Source organism: Aquarana catesbeiana, linkage group LG10, assembly GCF_042186555.1.
Source record: "Aquarana catesbeiana isolate 2022-GZ linkage group LG10, ASM4218655v1, whole genome shotgun sequence".
NCBI lineage: Eukaryota > Metazoa > Chordata > Amphibia > Anura > Ranidae > Aquarana > Aquarana catesbeiana.
In genome coordinates, this window is record NC_133333.1 from 57128411 (window position 1) to 57144046 (window position 15636).

Below are 15636 nucleotides of genomic sequence, written 5' to 3' on the forward strand. Positions count from 1 at the left end.
TACAGTGAATACATCCCCCATTATAAACTTATGAAGTTTTTTTTTTCTTTTTCATCTACATAACTCATGTTGATCTGTTCAAATTTCTTTCACTATACACAGGATTGGGCCATCAAGCTGCTTGACACCACTATGCAATGTGCTTTTCTCTGTTGAGACTATTTCCTTGCATTCCTTGTTCCTAAACAGCCTGTGCTATTCTAAGGGGCAAATTGCTCGGGAAGTCACAATGACTTATACATTAAGCATTGTGCTTTATAAATTGCTCTTAAAAACATTGCCTCTCCTAGCAGCATGCAGCTCTCTATGATAGGGCTGACTGCATGCTGCTCAGGAGACACTTGAATGGGAACCTCAGCTCAACGATTTTCTCCACTTATTGGAAAATGGTCCTTACATATCATACCTTTACTGCTGAGAATTACAGTGGCTGTAAACTTGACAGCAAGGATGAAGAGGAAGAGGCTTAGTGGTAGGTAATAGAAGTTTATAGCAGGCTATTCATGCTGAAAAAAAAAAACAAAAAAAAAAACCACACACTACTTTTGAGGAAAAGAATAACTTTAAAGGCTCATTCTCATGGCCAAGAACAGCTCATTTCGCAGCTGGTATGGCCATGTGTTTACATTCAGCTGCAGACAAATGACAGGCTGACACTATGTGGCTGCTCACATGTAATTGCAGAAGGAACGAGAGACAGGAGTGGTATTTGAAAATAAGGAGTGCTGGTATTCACGGGGATCTAAAATTGTATAGGGGACGTTTTGTAAAAAAAAAAATTGATAAAAAGGTGAACTTGCACTTTAAGAATCAGCTTTTTTTTTACTAAATACGGATGTTTCATAGATTAGGTCCATATAAGTGCAAAGGAACATCGTTCTTGCACATTCATGGGTAGAGATTTCTACAAACATTGACCAGTTTTTCATAATTTTCTTACTGGGTACCCCTATGAATGCACAAGTTAATCCTCTACGCTTGCATAAAATAAACCATTTTAATAAAAAAAATACAGCTATTCCAACAGGGGCAGGCTTGTCAAACTGATGCATAAGGCAGCTCACATTTTCTCATCTTTGTAGCCCTGAGCCAACTTAATTATATTCAATTTAAACCCAGACTGTTTCATTTGTAACAGCTACACATTTTCCTAATCAGTTGAGTTCAGGCAGATTTTTGTTTGCATCTACACAAAGAATGAAATTGTTTAAACGTTGCAAAATAACAAATGAGTAACTAAACATTTTAAAACTATTTATTTAAATGATAGTACACTGGTCCTTCAGGGCTCCACCCACCTTTCAGTGTGGCCTGCCCAGTTTAGGCAAATATATACTAGAATTAAAATACTCAGAACAGGAATACCTGCACTTGCAGTGCACTCATCTTTTAAATACATTTTATTAAAGGTGTTTTATTTAGAAACATGTTGTAATGTGCAACTTCTACAATTATTGTGAGGAACTGGACCCTTTAAAGTAAATCAAGCTCTGCTGCACTGGAAAAGAACTGACTTTACTAAATCCAAGCCTATTGCTTCAACTTGATTGTCAGAGGTCTACTTAAATCCGACCCTAGCTGTCAGTCACACAGCCCCATACACTGTCTTCCAACACAGGTAACATAAGAGCCACATAAAGCCCACTGGTGGTCTACATTCTTATTACTGACTTTAAAAACACTTGCAGTATGTGGGGAGACAGTAAGAGATTGGGCAGTTGGCAAGATAATGACTGTCAATTTGCAAATAGTCTCTGAGCCCTGATCATCTGACATTCAAGGTGAAATTTAGGCACAACATAATTAAACAACGTGACTTCATCAATTAACTGTTTAGAAAAAACAAAGGGTGACCAACATGAACTGGCTAGACTTAGGCTATACATTTTTAGGGTCAGCAAACATCATTTTTCATTTTATTTTTATAGTAACCATTGTGACTCAAGAAAAAAAAAAAAAAAAAAATATACACGGTTTCAAATGCATACATGCAAAACTTTTTTTTCTTAAAAAAAAAAAAAAAAATGTACACGGTACATGCTGGCCAGGTTCACTTTTGGTGGTGACAGCTTTCTTTTAAAGCAGCATGTCATGTTTTAGGTTAAAGAATCAGCTACCAATGAGTTTCCAATCCCAGCAGTCGAAAAAGGTAAAGGCTACTTTCAGGGACTTCAACAGCTGATAAACATCCACACTTTACATGCTGCTCTTACAGAGTAGAGACTGTAACCATTTTCCCTTTAAATAACGGAACTTTTTTCCTCTAGGTGCAAACTTTGCAATTGTGACATATTTCACTCAAAGAAAAAAAAAATACTCATCCACAAGAGCCATGTGCATGATAGAGTATCTTTCACTTCATTCTAATAAGTTCACATTAAAAAAAAACAAAAAAAACAAAAACAAAAAAAAACACGTATGGACAAAGAAAAAAATCTAAGGGTACTTTTTTCAAGTATTAAATCAAAAAAGCCTCTTAAAAACCATCTTACTGTATATATTAAAAAGGCACGACTTATAAAAATTTAAGAAGAATAAAACAAGTGATCCCCAAAGACAGACTGGCCAAAGAGGTTTAGCCATGTAACGCTGAGGTGATGAGATTTCCCTGTGGAAGCACTTGTTCTGTTGCTTTGATGTCAGTGCTGGAGTAAATCAGAATGCAGACGTGCTTCCAAAAGAAGGAACAGCTTCAGGGAGCTGAGCTCATAACTGCAATGGAAGTCTTAAGAGTATCTCCAGATGGCTACAGTGGCAGTGAGTACGCCAGCTAAGAAGACTCCAACAGTTTGCCAAGTTGGTGTGCCAAAGTAAGACAGGAGCCCCTCCTGCAAAAAAAAAAAAAAAAATTGCAATTAACATATGACTTTTCTAACAACACATTGCAATACAGTACACAACACCCTATGAATGCCCTTGCAGCATGTTGACAAAAATTCATCCACAGCTGGCAGAGTCATTTTCAATCTCGTCATGGCAGCAGGGTATTTACTTTCCATCTCTTATAACAGACTGAAGGGCTCATCAACCATACCCAACAAGAACAGGGAGGTTTAGGCCAAGAGCTCAACTCAATGGTGCAATAGATCCACAAAGATGCCCCCTATGCAGCCACCATCTCCCCCTACATTTGGAGACCTTGTCTCTGGCAGACAATGCTCAGGCAACAGGGTGGCTTACTGAGGAGCTGAATTCCATTGCAACACAGAAGGTGATAGCAGAGATGCTTAGTCCCTGCATAAACATACCGAGGAAGACAACGGAGGGTCCACTGAAAGAGATGCTCTTCACAGTAAATTGCTCTCTGTCCTATCTGATCAGTTGAAGGGGATTAAGGAGGATGTTTCCTTTCTAGGAAATGACCTCTAGAAATGTCAGAAAACATTACGGCCTAGGAGGGCTGACCTAGCTCTGTTAAAGATGATTTAACGCCACTTAAACAATGCCTAGATATAGTCAAGACTAAACTGAACTAATGACTATAGAATGAAGAGCTTAGAGAATAGGTGAGGCCACAACGTTAGGATCATTGGTCTCCAATGAGCGTAGCGAAGGCACCTCTCCCATGGAAAAGTGGCAATTTGTTACTTTTGGTAAATCCAGCTTTACCCCACTCTTATCCATGGAAACATTGGGTAACCTTCCAGAAATTGTCCCACAGGAGCTAAAATTAAACTCTTGCACTCAGTCAGAAACATGGGGATGCTATAAAAAGAAAAGATTATAAAAAGGATCGACGCATCACTTAAGTTCAGAGGAAAGAGGAAGAGGACTGTCCCTTACCCTGCTACATACTCCAGCTCTTCTAAAGGGACTATAAGGAGAGTGGGCAATCTGACTCACCTGCAACATAAGGCCCTAACAGACCTGAGTATTAATGAAAAGCTGGTAATCAAAGCATCTGACAAAGGTGGGTACGTAATAGCAATGGACAGCCTACAATATATCAACATGTGTTAGGATATTCTGAAAAACAGACTGGCACTTATGAAGGATCTGCTAGGCATCTGTCCAACATACTATGTTGGTACAGATACATAGATGACTTGATGATGTGGGGAGGCAATGAGGCGGAAATAGAGTTTATGCAAATACTAACTCTTAATGATTATAATTTCAAATTTATGATGATGCATAGTTAAAAGAAAATTCAATTTTTGGACACTGACATTTTTTATTCAAGGACAACGGCATCATCGGGACATCATTATATTGTAAGCTCACAGTGGGTAATAAGATACTGCATGCCCATAGCACGCATCCGCAATCACTGGTGCAAAGCATCCTAAGTCAATATTTATGTAGGAGGAAGGAGGAACTGTTGATATGAGGAAACTTGAGACAGAAGCAGATGCCCTTAAATGAAGATTACTGAGAAGAGGTTATATAAAAACTATATAAGGCATATAAAGGAGAGCAATTATAAAAAGGAGGCACCAAACTATATTTATATAAAAATAAAGGAACAACTAAGCTTATTACTAAATTCTCTAATCAACATGCACATACCCATAATAAAATATAGCAATACTGGCATTTGTTAACAAGTGATCCTATTCTATGCAAGTATATTAAAAGGAGAAGTCCAGCCAAATCTCATTTGGCTGGATATCTCCTATGGATCACAGGAGTGCAAAGCATTTTGTACTCCTGTGACCAGTTTTCAGCAGAGCGCGGACTGAAGTCCGCGCTCTGCTGATGTCACAGTTAGCAGTCCAGGCACAGTGTCATCCCGACAATGGGAGTCTGAATCCGCCAGGTGCCTAGACTGACACCCCGCTGAGCCTCTCAGCGAGCTGCTGAGAGTCTGAGCTGGCCGCTTCCCGCCCCCTCCACAGCTCAGTGCTCCAGTGAGCGAGGAGGGAGAAGAGCAGAGAGCTGTGACCGACAGTCTATAGCTCTCTGCTCAGGGAACTGTCAGAACCGAGCGATCGGCGATGTTTGATTGCCCGGTTCTCAGTGTAGAGGCACCGGGGGACAGATACAGCATTGGACCGATGCTGCATCCATCAAGCAAGTATGATGGAGGAAAAAAAAAATGTAACCCATACTTCTCTTTTAACCAGTTTCCTGCTACAGTGCCGACCGGCTGTGGAGAATCATGTATATAAAAAGCGATTCTGTATTTTTGGGTAGGGGGCACGCATGCCTGCCCAGCTGTGCTGTCACTGGCCCCAGCACATGCCGATCAGCAATTCCCAGCCAATGATTTACGGCCGGGAATAGAGCTGCACGATTAAACGTTAAAAAAAAAAAAATCACAATCTTGATTCAACCCCCCCTCACGATCTTAACCACTTTCCGCCGGGACGTCCTCCCTTTCAGTGGTTATACCGGGATCATGCCTGCACCTACAGGCATCAAATCATTATCAGTCTCTTCAGCCAGCAATTCCCTTCACTGCCAGAATAATCATGAATGCAGTTCAGCCACTTGATAGTTCTTATAGGCAGCGGGAGGGGATGACCCCACCCCGCGCAATCAGCGAGCCGGAGAAGGAATCTACCGGCGGCAGAAGTTGACCATAGAGATTTCTGGGGAAAAGATAGCCCCCGGTCAATTCTATGACTCTCGGAGGTCTGGGCGCGATGTTATGACGTAAATACTGCCATGTACTCGGCTGGAAAGCGGAGATGGTTCTGTTTTTTTTTTTTTTTTATCTCAGGCTTTCCATCCTGGAGGAGATATGCAGGGTCCTGTCACGCACTATTCCTATTACACGGGATGTTTACAAAAAAAAATTTTTGAAGGGGGGAAAAAAAAAAAAAAAAAAAAGAAGAACCCCTAAAAAAAAAAATATATTTTTTAACCACTTGCCGACCGGGCCATAGCCGAAAGACGGCTACAGCGCGGTCGGCTTATTCTGGAAGGGCATCCATGGACATCCTCCCAGAATCTTGCTTCCGCACACACCCGGGAACATCCGTGACCTCCGGGTCCGGAAGACCCAGTGCATCACGGATCACGGTAAACAGCCGCTAATAGCGGCCGTTTACCACGTGATCGCTCCGTCAAATGACGGAGCGATGACCTGTAAACAAACCGGTGTCATGTCATGATGCCGGTTCCTCCCTCCCCTCTCTGCACGATCTGTACAGTTGCCACAAGTTTTAGGAAAATTACACTTTTTTTTTCTTTTTTACACAAAGTTGTCACTAAATGATATATTGTTTAAACAAGGCATGGTTATATGTGGAATTACACCCCAAAATACATTCTGCTGCTTCTCCTTTGTACGGGGATACGACGTGTGGGACTTTTTGGGAGCCTAGCAGGACCCCGAAAACCAATTACCGCAGTCTAAAGGCGTAAAATTGTGATTTTACTTCTCCCTACCTATCACAGTTATGGAGGCTCTGAAATGTCCAGATAGCACAAACCCCTCCCAAATGACCCCATATTGGAAAGTAGACACCCCACGATATTTGCTAAGAGGCATAGTGAGTATTTTGCAAATCTCATTTATTTTTGAAGATGAAGAAAAAGAAAATTTTTTTTTTTTTCTTTTTTAAATTTTCAAAACTTTGTGACAAAAAGTGAGATCTGCAAAATACTCACCATACCTCTCAGCAGATAGCTTGGGGTGTCCACTTTCCAAAATGGGGTCATCTGGGGGGGGGGGGGGGGGTTGTGCTATCTGGGCATTTCATGGCCTCCGAACCCATGATATGCAGGGAGGAGTGAAATAAAAAAATGTACGCCCTTAGAAAGCCTGAAGGCAGTGATTGGTTTTCGGGGGCCTGTACGCGGCTTGACTGCCAAAAAGTTCACCACAAGTGGTATCCCTGTACTCAGGAGAACCAGCAGAATGTATTTTGGGGTGTAATTCTACATATAACCATGCCATGTTTGAATAATATATCATTTAGTATATCAAAAAGAAGCAGCAGAATGCATTTTGGGGCGAAATTCCACATATAACCATGGCATGTGTAAGCAATATATCATTTAGTGACAACTTTGTGTAATTTTTTTTTTGTTATTTTTCAATCACTTGTGACAAAAAAAAATAAAATATTCAATTTTAGAGAGGCTCAACATGCCTCATAGCAATTTCCTTGGGGTGTCTACTTTCCAAAATGGGGTCATTTGGGGGGGGGGTCATTTTGGCCTAAATGTATGACTAAAATTGAGTTTATTAAATTTTTTTTATGACAAAAAGTAGAAAATATTTTTTTTCCAAAATTTCCGTTTTTTTCCGTTTATATCGCAAAAAATAAAAATGGCAGAGGCAATCAGATACCATCAAAAGAAAGCTCTATCTATTGGGAAAAAAGGACCCAAATTTCATTTGGGTACAGCATTGCATGACCGCGCAATTACCAGTTAAATCAGCGCAGTGCCAAATTGTAATAAGTGCTCTGGTCGTTGAGCAGCCAAATCCTCCGGGGCTGAAGCGGTTAACATATCTGTAGGCCATTTGTGCTCCCCTGGAAGCCTGTCCAAAGATTCCCAGTTAGCAATCCCACGTTTCACTCCTGTACTGCTGGGAGTGAGCATCCAACTAGGGTGGAGGAAGCCTGTGAGACTGGTAATTAAGGCAAGTATTCTTCCTTGTTAGATCCCTCTAGACCAGTGATGGCGAACCTTGGCACCCCGGATGTTTTGGAACTACATTTCCCATGAAGCTCAACTACATTGCAGAGTGCATGAGCATCATGGGAAATGTAGTTCCAAGACATCTGGGGTGCCAAGGTTCGCCATCACTGTTTTAGACTAAATAAGCATTTTATCCTGCATATGCTGGGGAGGTGGGGAGACACCCACAATTAATTTTTTTGCCCAGTCTGGAGCTGATCAGTAAATTCTAACAAACCCCTTTGACAAAGGTTCCCAGCAGACAAGTGTGACTGACTCCTACTGCTGAACAGAATTTATATTTACAGCTATCAATGTCTTCTTGAACAATGGCAACATATTTAATCAGGTCTTTGCAAGTGAAAAATAACTCACCCAGCCACCCTGATCACGTATCCACTGGACAACATAGTCCCTGAGGTAGTCCATGGTCCAATCAATGATTGTTCGGATGGTCTGTGGCACATGTGTACACAAAGCCTGCAGAAGATAAACGAAAAAAAAAAAAAAGTTAAATAATAAATAATTTTTAGCACTTTAGCAATCACCATCAATTACTACCTAGCTGGGTTTGGTTTCCAGTCTGTCCCCCCTTACTGTTCAATTATAGTGCGCTGCTGAGGGCAGAGCACTGTGTGGTGACTGACAGTCACCGCTCTGTGCTCAGAGCAGACTCGACAACTGAGCAGTCAGTGATCTTTGATCGCTCATTTCTAGGTCTGAGAAGCAGCAGGGAACAGATGCAGCATTGGACTAATGCTGCATCCACCTGAGTACAAATGTTTATTTTAAAATCACATCTCTCTTAAAAATAGACTAGTACCACATTTATCAAAATTCATGAGCGAAGTCCTCAAATCTATCTCTAACCACACCCCCTGGTTGATGACATTTGCAGAGACCAGTGACATATGGCTGTTCTAGTAAGGGCAGAAGTATCTTTGACATGCCAGACTTAGTAGATAGCCTAGTTTTACCTGCTCTATGCTGTACAAAAGGGTGGTGCCCAATGAGAAATAATTTTCTTCGGAGACAAAAACAGGTTTATGTGTTCGCCGATCGCAGACCACTGAGTTGTTTATAAGAGAAATGTGGATTTCCAGACCATACATAACTAATCTTAAAAATGCTCAATTCCCCCTCCTAACACCTATGCTGACTGACCTGTGACCAACTCTGTGTAAGATGTATATGTTTACCTGTTTTCAGGCTGCTCCAGTCTGGTCATGCTATCCGGGGCTTCCCTGTGTCAGCAGGGGAGAGGAAGGAGAGCCTGGAATTTCATTTTAAAGTGGTTGTTAACCTCATATGCATCAGTTCTCAAATACATGCACCATGTAAAGTGGAAAACTGTTATGTGGTCAGACGAATCTAAATTTGACATTCTTTTTGGCAACCATGGGTACCGCATCATTGGACTAAAGACAAGTGGGATCTTGCTGGCTTGTTAGCGCTCAGCTCAAAAGCCTGCATCTCTGATGGTAAGGGGATGCATTAGTGCGCATGAAATGGGCAGTTTGCACATCTGGAAAAGCACCATCAGTGCTGAGATATCCAGGTTTTGAAGAAGCATATGGTCCCATCCAGACAACCTCTTTTTCAGGGAAGGCCCTGCATATTTCAGCAGTTAAATGCTAAACCGCATACTGCATCTGACAACAGCATGGCTTTGTAGTAGAAGAGTCCGGGCACTTAACTGGCTGGCCTGCCTGCAGTCCAAGCCTTTCACTAACTGAAAATATTTGGAGCATCTTGAAATGGAAAATACAACAAAGATGACCCAGAACTGTTAAGCAGTTAGAATCCTATACCAGGAAAGAATGGGACAACATTCCTCTCCCAAAACGTCAGCAACCAGTCTCTTCAGTTTACAGAGTGTTGTTAAAAGAAGAGGAGAGGCTACACCGTGGTAAACATGGCCCTGTCCCAAAATTTTTGTGGTTTAAACATTTGATTTATTTTTTATTATGAATAAAATATGGGTTTATGAGATTTGCAAATCATTGCATTCTGATTTATGTAGATTTTACACAGCGTCCCACCTATTTTGAAATTGGGGTTGTATGTTGGGAGTAAATTGTGTTGCAGACTAAATTCTAGTCAATTCTACGATTCATGTACGCTTTCCCAACATGTACATGAAAATATCACATTACTGCAAGACAGACTTCTAATAAACGATACGATACTTAAAATGGAAAATCAGGCTACTCTTATCTAATCTTAACCCTGCTCATAGATGTCTATGTTTACCTATTCTAAGTGCGCTCTGATACGGTTTCGTTCACAGCACTGGCTTCGGGGAGAGGAGTGACAGCCGACAACGGATGACCCATAGTAAGTCTATGGGTGATGTCATTGCCCAGGCATTCAATCCATTATTGCTGCTCTCTCCTCTCCCCTATAACCGATGCTGCGATCCAATCATGTGACCGGAGCACCCTTAGAAAAGATAAATATAGACCTCTTTCCCCTACAGGCTAGTTAGTATAGGACTTAGAATGGGGGTGTGAACAGGTTTAGGATTAGATGGGTTTAGCCCAAACATCCACTTCAACCCTTTCGCTGCCAGGTCCGTACAGCGTACGGACTTACAATACTGCCCCCAGTTGGCCAAGTTTGTACGCCGCACTGACCTCTTTTCTCCCTCTCCTATAAGCTCATGGAAACCTCAATCACCATAAACATAAACAGACTCAATTCTATAACTCTGATCAGCGAATTACAACCCTCTGATCAGAGTTAGTAACCTGATCTGACAGGCTGGGGATCGCGGCGGGGGAGGGGAGAGCGGTGTGGCTGATGTTTGGGCTTGGGGGGCTTGGTAAACATGGGTTTACCACCCCCCTTAGTGTAGTAGCAGTCTGGGCGTATGCAACGATCACTATGAGCGCTCCTATATGGCCACTGACATCTGATAATAGTAACCGCGAGTGTTACAATGTATCAGACTGTCAGTTTATGAATGAATGGAATCTCTATATGAGTGATGTCGAACCTTGGCACCCCAGATGTTTTGGAACTACATTTCCGATGATGCTCATGCACTCTGCACTGTAGTGGAGCATCATGGGAAATGTAGTTTTAAAACATCTGGGGTGCCAAGGTTCACCATCACTGCTCTATACAGATTCTTTAACCATTCAAGTAAAGTGATGCAGAGAAAAGGACCATCTTCAGTCCCTTTTCCTATCTCAAAAGGAAAAAATAAAATAAAATATGGGGGTCTGTTTAGATCTCTGATATCTCACCAAAGAAAAAAGAAGAAAACCCTAGTAAGACCCAGTGACTTTTTTGGGGGACGGCAACCCCCCCACCCCAGATTTTTAGAGAAATTTGGATATTCTCATTTTTGCGTACGTTCGATTTTCACCTATTTGCAAAAAGACGCAATGTAAAATTTTTTGTTATTAACTCCATACAGGTTAAGCTTTTATATTTTGTAGAGATTTAGCAGGAATTTTGTAAAATTAGCTGTGTTTTTATCTAATAATGGTTTTAGTATATTTTTTGCAAATATATTGGTTTGATAAAACATTTGCGCAAATACTGCTGGGTCTAAAAAATCAGTAGCACCTTCTTTTTATTGTAGAGGTCATATTCTTTCAGAAAATATATTGTTTTGGGGGTCATTCACAAATTCTGAAAGCTGTAAGGGAAAAATGAAAACCTTCAGATTTTAGAGAAATTTGGATTTACACTTTTGCGTCTGTTCAATTGTCACCATTTCGCAAAAAAATTACAAATATTTGCTATTAACTCAATACAGGTTAAGCTTTTATATTTAGTAGGAATTTTGAAAAATTTGCTGTGTTTTTATCTGCCAATAATGGTTTTAGTGTATCATTTTTATTCTACTGATCATGTGCTTTCAGAAAATATGGTTGGGGGGGGGGGGGGGGGGGATTCTTTTACAAACTTTGAAAGCTATAAGTGAATAATAAAAAAAGCAATGGAAAATTTGCAAAAATGGGCTGGCCACCTGAGTGTACAAAATAGAGCACAGGACCTGGTAGTGAAAGGGTTAATGAATGCCACATATAGTAAGGAACAAGGCTTGGTAAGTCAGTAATTGGGAAAAGATCAGTTGCAAAGAACCTACAGGCAATATTGTTGACTATTCTTTTGCACTCCACTTGCCTTTTTTGAGCTCAGCTTCCACAGCTTAAGCTTATATGTGATTAAAAGGAGAACTAAATTAAAAAAAGCAAACTGTTTATACGTAGAAATGCTATTTATCATAGAAGATACATCTATCTCTATGTTTGGTAGAATGGTGTTTGTGTGGCAGGACGACTGAACTCCTGAGCATGCATGGGAGTTATGTTACCTTACACCAGCCAAAACGACTGAAGCACCAGTACCCAAAAAAAGCTGAGGCGAAGGATCCTGGTGCCAATGAGGGACCTTGTGGACATTCGACCATTGCTGGGGATTTAGCATTTGCAGACTTTAGTTCCACTATATGTGATTGGATTTACATATACCATTGGTAAAAGCACTTCTATCAATTGCGCTCTGCCTTATAAAAGCAGCTCAAATAAGCCCTAAGCACCTGTCACCAACACCACAAAATGGGGGAGGAGCAAAAGTCAAAGCAAGTGACAGTGTGTAAAGTAATGTTGATTAATCGCATATAATGCTCCAAATATTTTTACATTACAATATTTTTTGTGGTTTAGAGTCCAAGGATGAGCTCAAGCGTGTTATTTGTATATACCGTATTTATCGGCGTATAACACGCCCCATCATTTAAGAGGGAAGATTCAAACTAAATTTAAATAAAGAACTGTGAAGCAAAATAAGGGTCAGTGCCCATCAATGCAGCCTCATCGGTGCCATGAATGCAGCCTCACCAGTGCCGCCTGATCAATGCCCATCTGCAGCCTCGGTGGGGACAGGGAGGTGGCGGGACAAGCACCAACAGATTACACACAGGAGAATCTCCCATTTACTCGGCGGCCTCTTTAATATAAAGTCCCACCTCCTATGATAGACAGAACAGTCGTACAATGCTAGCCCAGGAGACGGGACTTCCTATTACAGAGGCCCCCGAGTAAAAGAAGATTCTCCTGTCTGTATAACGACAGCACTCGTCCCGCCCCTCCGTCCCCCAAAGGCTGCCAGAATGATAAATACGTTATAAATCTTCTGTATACAGGAGTAGGGGATCCTGGCACTGGTCAGGTTGGGCAGGAGTCTGATATTTACCAAGAAAAATCCAAAAGATTGGAAGGTGGAGGTCAACTCCTCTCTTTCACTGTAGAGGAGGCTTTGTGCAAGCACTGGCAAATGCCTCCTGCCTCAGTTAACTAGTCGAGAAAGGAAACCAGTTTGTGTCTCCTCCGGCTAGGGGAGACACAAACTGGCCAATACAGCAGCAGGACTTCATCTCAAAGTGTATTTGGTGATGCGTTTCCTTTTCCTGTTAGAGGATGGTGCCTATATCCCATATGCCGTCCTGGAAGAGGGCTTGGGAAACAGTATACAATTTTCCATTTTATACCTTTTCAGAAGCGAAAAGTGGATATTGTCTTGGTGGCCAACTGACAGACATTTAAGCAGCCATTGTGGATTATGGTGTGAAAAATGTAATGGGGTTGGCTACAGGTTCTTTTTTAAAACCCAGTAATCTTTATTACAAAAAAAAAAATTTCATACACTAATACAACAGACATTTCACATTCATATTGTCCAGATACAGCAAAACTACACAATACATAAAATAACCCCACAGATAACCCAAAAAAAAAAAAAAACAAAAAAACAAAAAAACACCCATCCCAGATCCTCTCCCACACCCATCCCAGATCGGCCCTCTCTTTCTCCCCTCCTCATCCTCCCTCTCCCCACCCCCCGACCTCCCCAACTCAGGAGAACCCCATCAACTTATATCCCCCCCTCCATTTCATAGCAACTCACATTTCGAGGCCCAGGACCTTCATTGTTTTTCCACATAGCCTCAAACTTCCCTCTGCAATTTCTATATAGAAGAGTACATTTCTCTTTTAATATAGTTTTTTTTTTTTTTTATTTGCGATCTCCATTCCTCCACTGTCGGTGGATAAACAGAGATCCATTTCTGTGCTATTAACATACGTGCCTGGAATAAACTTCTCGCTATTGTATCTTTAGTATTTTTCAACTAGCTAGATTCCTCCAATATATTTAATATACAAATTCCAGGATCTACTGACAGTTTGATCTGAAGCACCTCATTAATAATTTTAATTATGCCCTGCCAATATCGGTAGAGTTTAGGGCATCTCCACAACATATGTATTAAGTTTGCCGGTGTACCACCACAGCACGGACATAGGGGGAATCTCCGTGCTTTCAACTAAATAATTTCTCCGGGGTATAGTAAGATCTATGTAGAATAAACAATTGCGTTCATTTTTGTGTGGCAGAAGACGATACCCTTGGGATCATGGCTAGAGCCATTGCCCACTGATCCTCTGACAATGGTCCTAGGTCTTGCTCCCAGTGGGCCCTAGAGGGGATATCTATGGATTTTTTACTTTTTTGTAATATCTCATACAGTCGTGAGATAAGGCCCTGCTTTTGATCCTTCTCCCTCAACAGTGAGATTATTTTAGAGTTACTGAATTTAAATTCAAAGGTACGGGCCTGGGTCTGTAAGGCATGTCTGAGCTGCAGATATTGGAAGAACCTCTGCCTTGAAAGCCCAAATTCCTCAGACAATTGAGAAAATGATTTAAGGCTATCATTTTCAAACAGTAGCTCCATAAGTCTCAATCCCTTCCTCTGCCATAGCTCAAACCCTTCCAGCCTCTGCAGCTCGTCACAGTTTACATTATTCCAGATTGGGGTATAAGGGGTATAACAAGTGATATTAGTAATATTTTTCATTTCCTGCCATATCTTAAAAAAAAACAGTTTACCTGACAAACTTTTTGTCCATTTGTAAGGTTTTTGTCTCTAGCAAGGAGATCAATCTCCCTCCCTTAAATAGAGGTGGTAATAAGCCTTGTATGGAGTCAGTCTCCTCAATTTCCATCCACCCATAGAACTGCTGTAGTTGTGTGGCCAAAAAATAATTTTTAGGTTGTGGAATGGCAAGCCCCCCTCATCTTTGGCTAACATTAAACTTGTTAATTTTATGCACGATTGTTTTTTTTTTTTCCCCAAATAAGCTCGCGGAACAGAGTTTCTATCTTTCTGAACCAAGACACTGTTATCCAGATGGGACAGTTATAGAAAATATACAACTGTGGGACCCAGATCATCTTTAGGAGGTTGGCTCTATCAAATCACAGTTAGTGGCAATTTGCACCATCTTTGGTATTTATCTCTAAACCTGAGTAACAATGGTTTGAGATTCAAGTCAATATAGTCCTCCGCATTTCATGTTACCTCAATCCCAAGATATTTAAAATGTATGTTTTATTTGTATTTGTGTAGCGCCACTTGGTAAAGAGATAGTCACATCATGCAAAGGCAACAATATTGATTTCTCCCAATTGATACGAAACCCCGAAAGCTGGCCAAATACAGAGACAAGTATAATAAGTTCCTTCAGAGAGTCTGCATTGTCACCCAAAAAAATAAGGGCGTCATCTGCATATAAAGCTATTTTTTCTTCACTTCCCGAGCATCGAAACCCTACTATCCCCTCCGACTGTCTTATGGCCGCAACCAATGGTTCCAATGCTAGGGCAAACTACAATGGGGACAAAGGGCAACCTTGTCTAGTCCCCCTAGACAAAGAGAAAATCAGAGACATCCTATTATTGATTCTTAGTCTCGCTTTTGGATCTTTATATAATATTTTTAGCCAGAATAAGAACCCTGGACCAATACCAAAAGGCACTCAGTGTCGACCATAGATATTTCCATTCCACGATATCAAAAGCCTTTTGCGCATCAAGGGATAAAATGGCACCAGTCCCCTCATTATCCATTGATAGCTGTAAATTCAAAAAGAGTCTTCGGATATTTATTGCCGCAGATCTAGATGGAATAAACCCTGATTGGTTATTATGAATCAGAGTTTTATTATATTTGGATAACCTATTTGCTAATACCCTGGCTTAG

The 15636-nt window shown here is 41.0% G+C and overlaps 1 protein-coding gene across 1 annotated transcript in view; it reads right to left on the reverse strand.

Moving 5' to 3' along the window:
- Positions 1–1385: 1385 nt before the first annotated feature.
- The window catches only part of BAX (BCL2 associated X, apoptosis regulator), a 106050-nt gene continuing 91799 nt past the window's right edge, over positions 1386–15636 (reverse strand). The window contains exons 5-6 of the mRNA XM_073602233.1: positions 7954–8058; positions 1386–2828 (exon numbers count right to left, since the gene is read on the reverse strand). Of these exons, the coding sequence (XP_073458334.1) occupies positions 2727–2828; positions 7954–8058 (207 nt within the window). The 3' untranslated portion in view covers positions 1386–2726. The remainder of the gene's footprint in view (positions 2829–7953; positions 8059–15636) is intronic.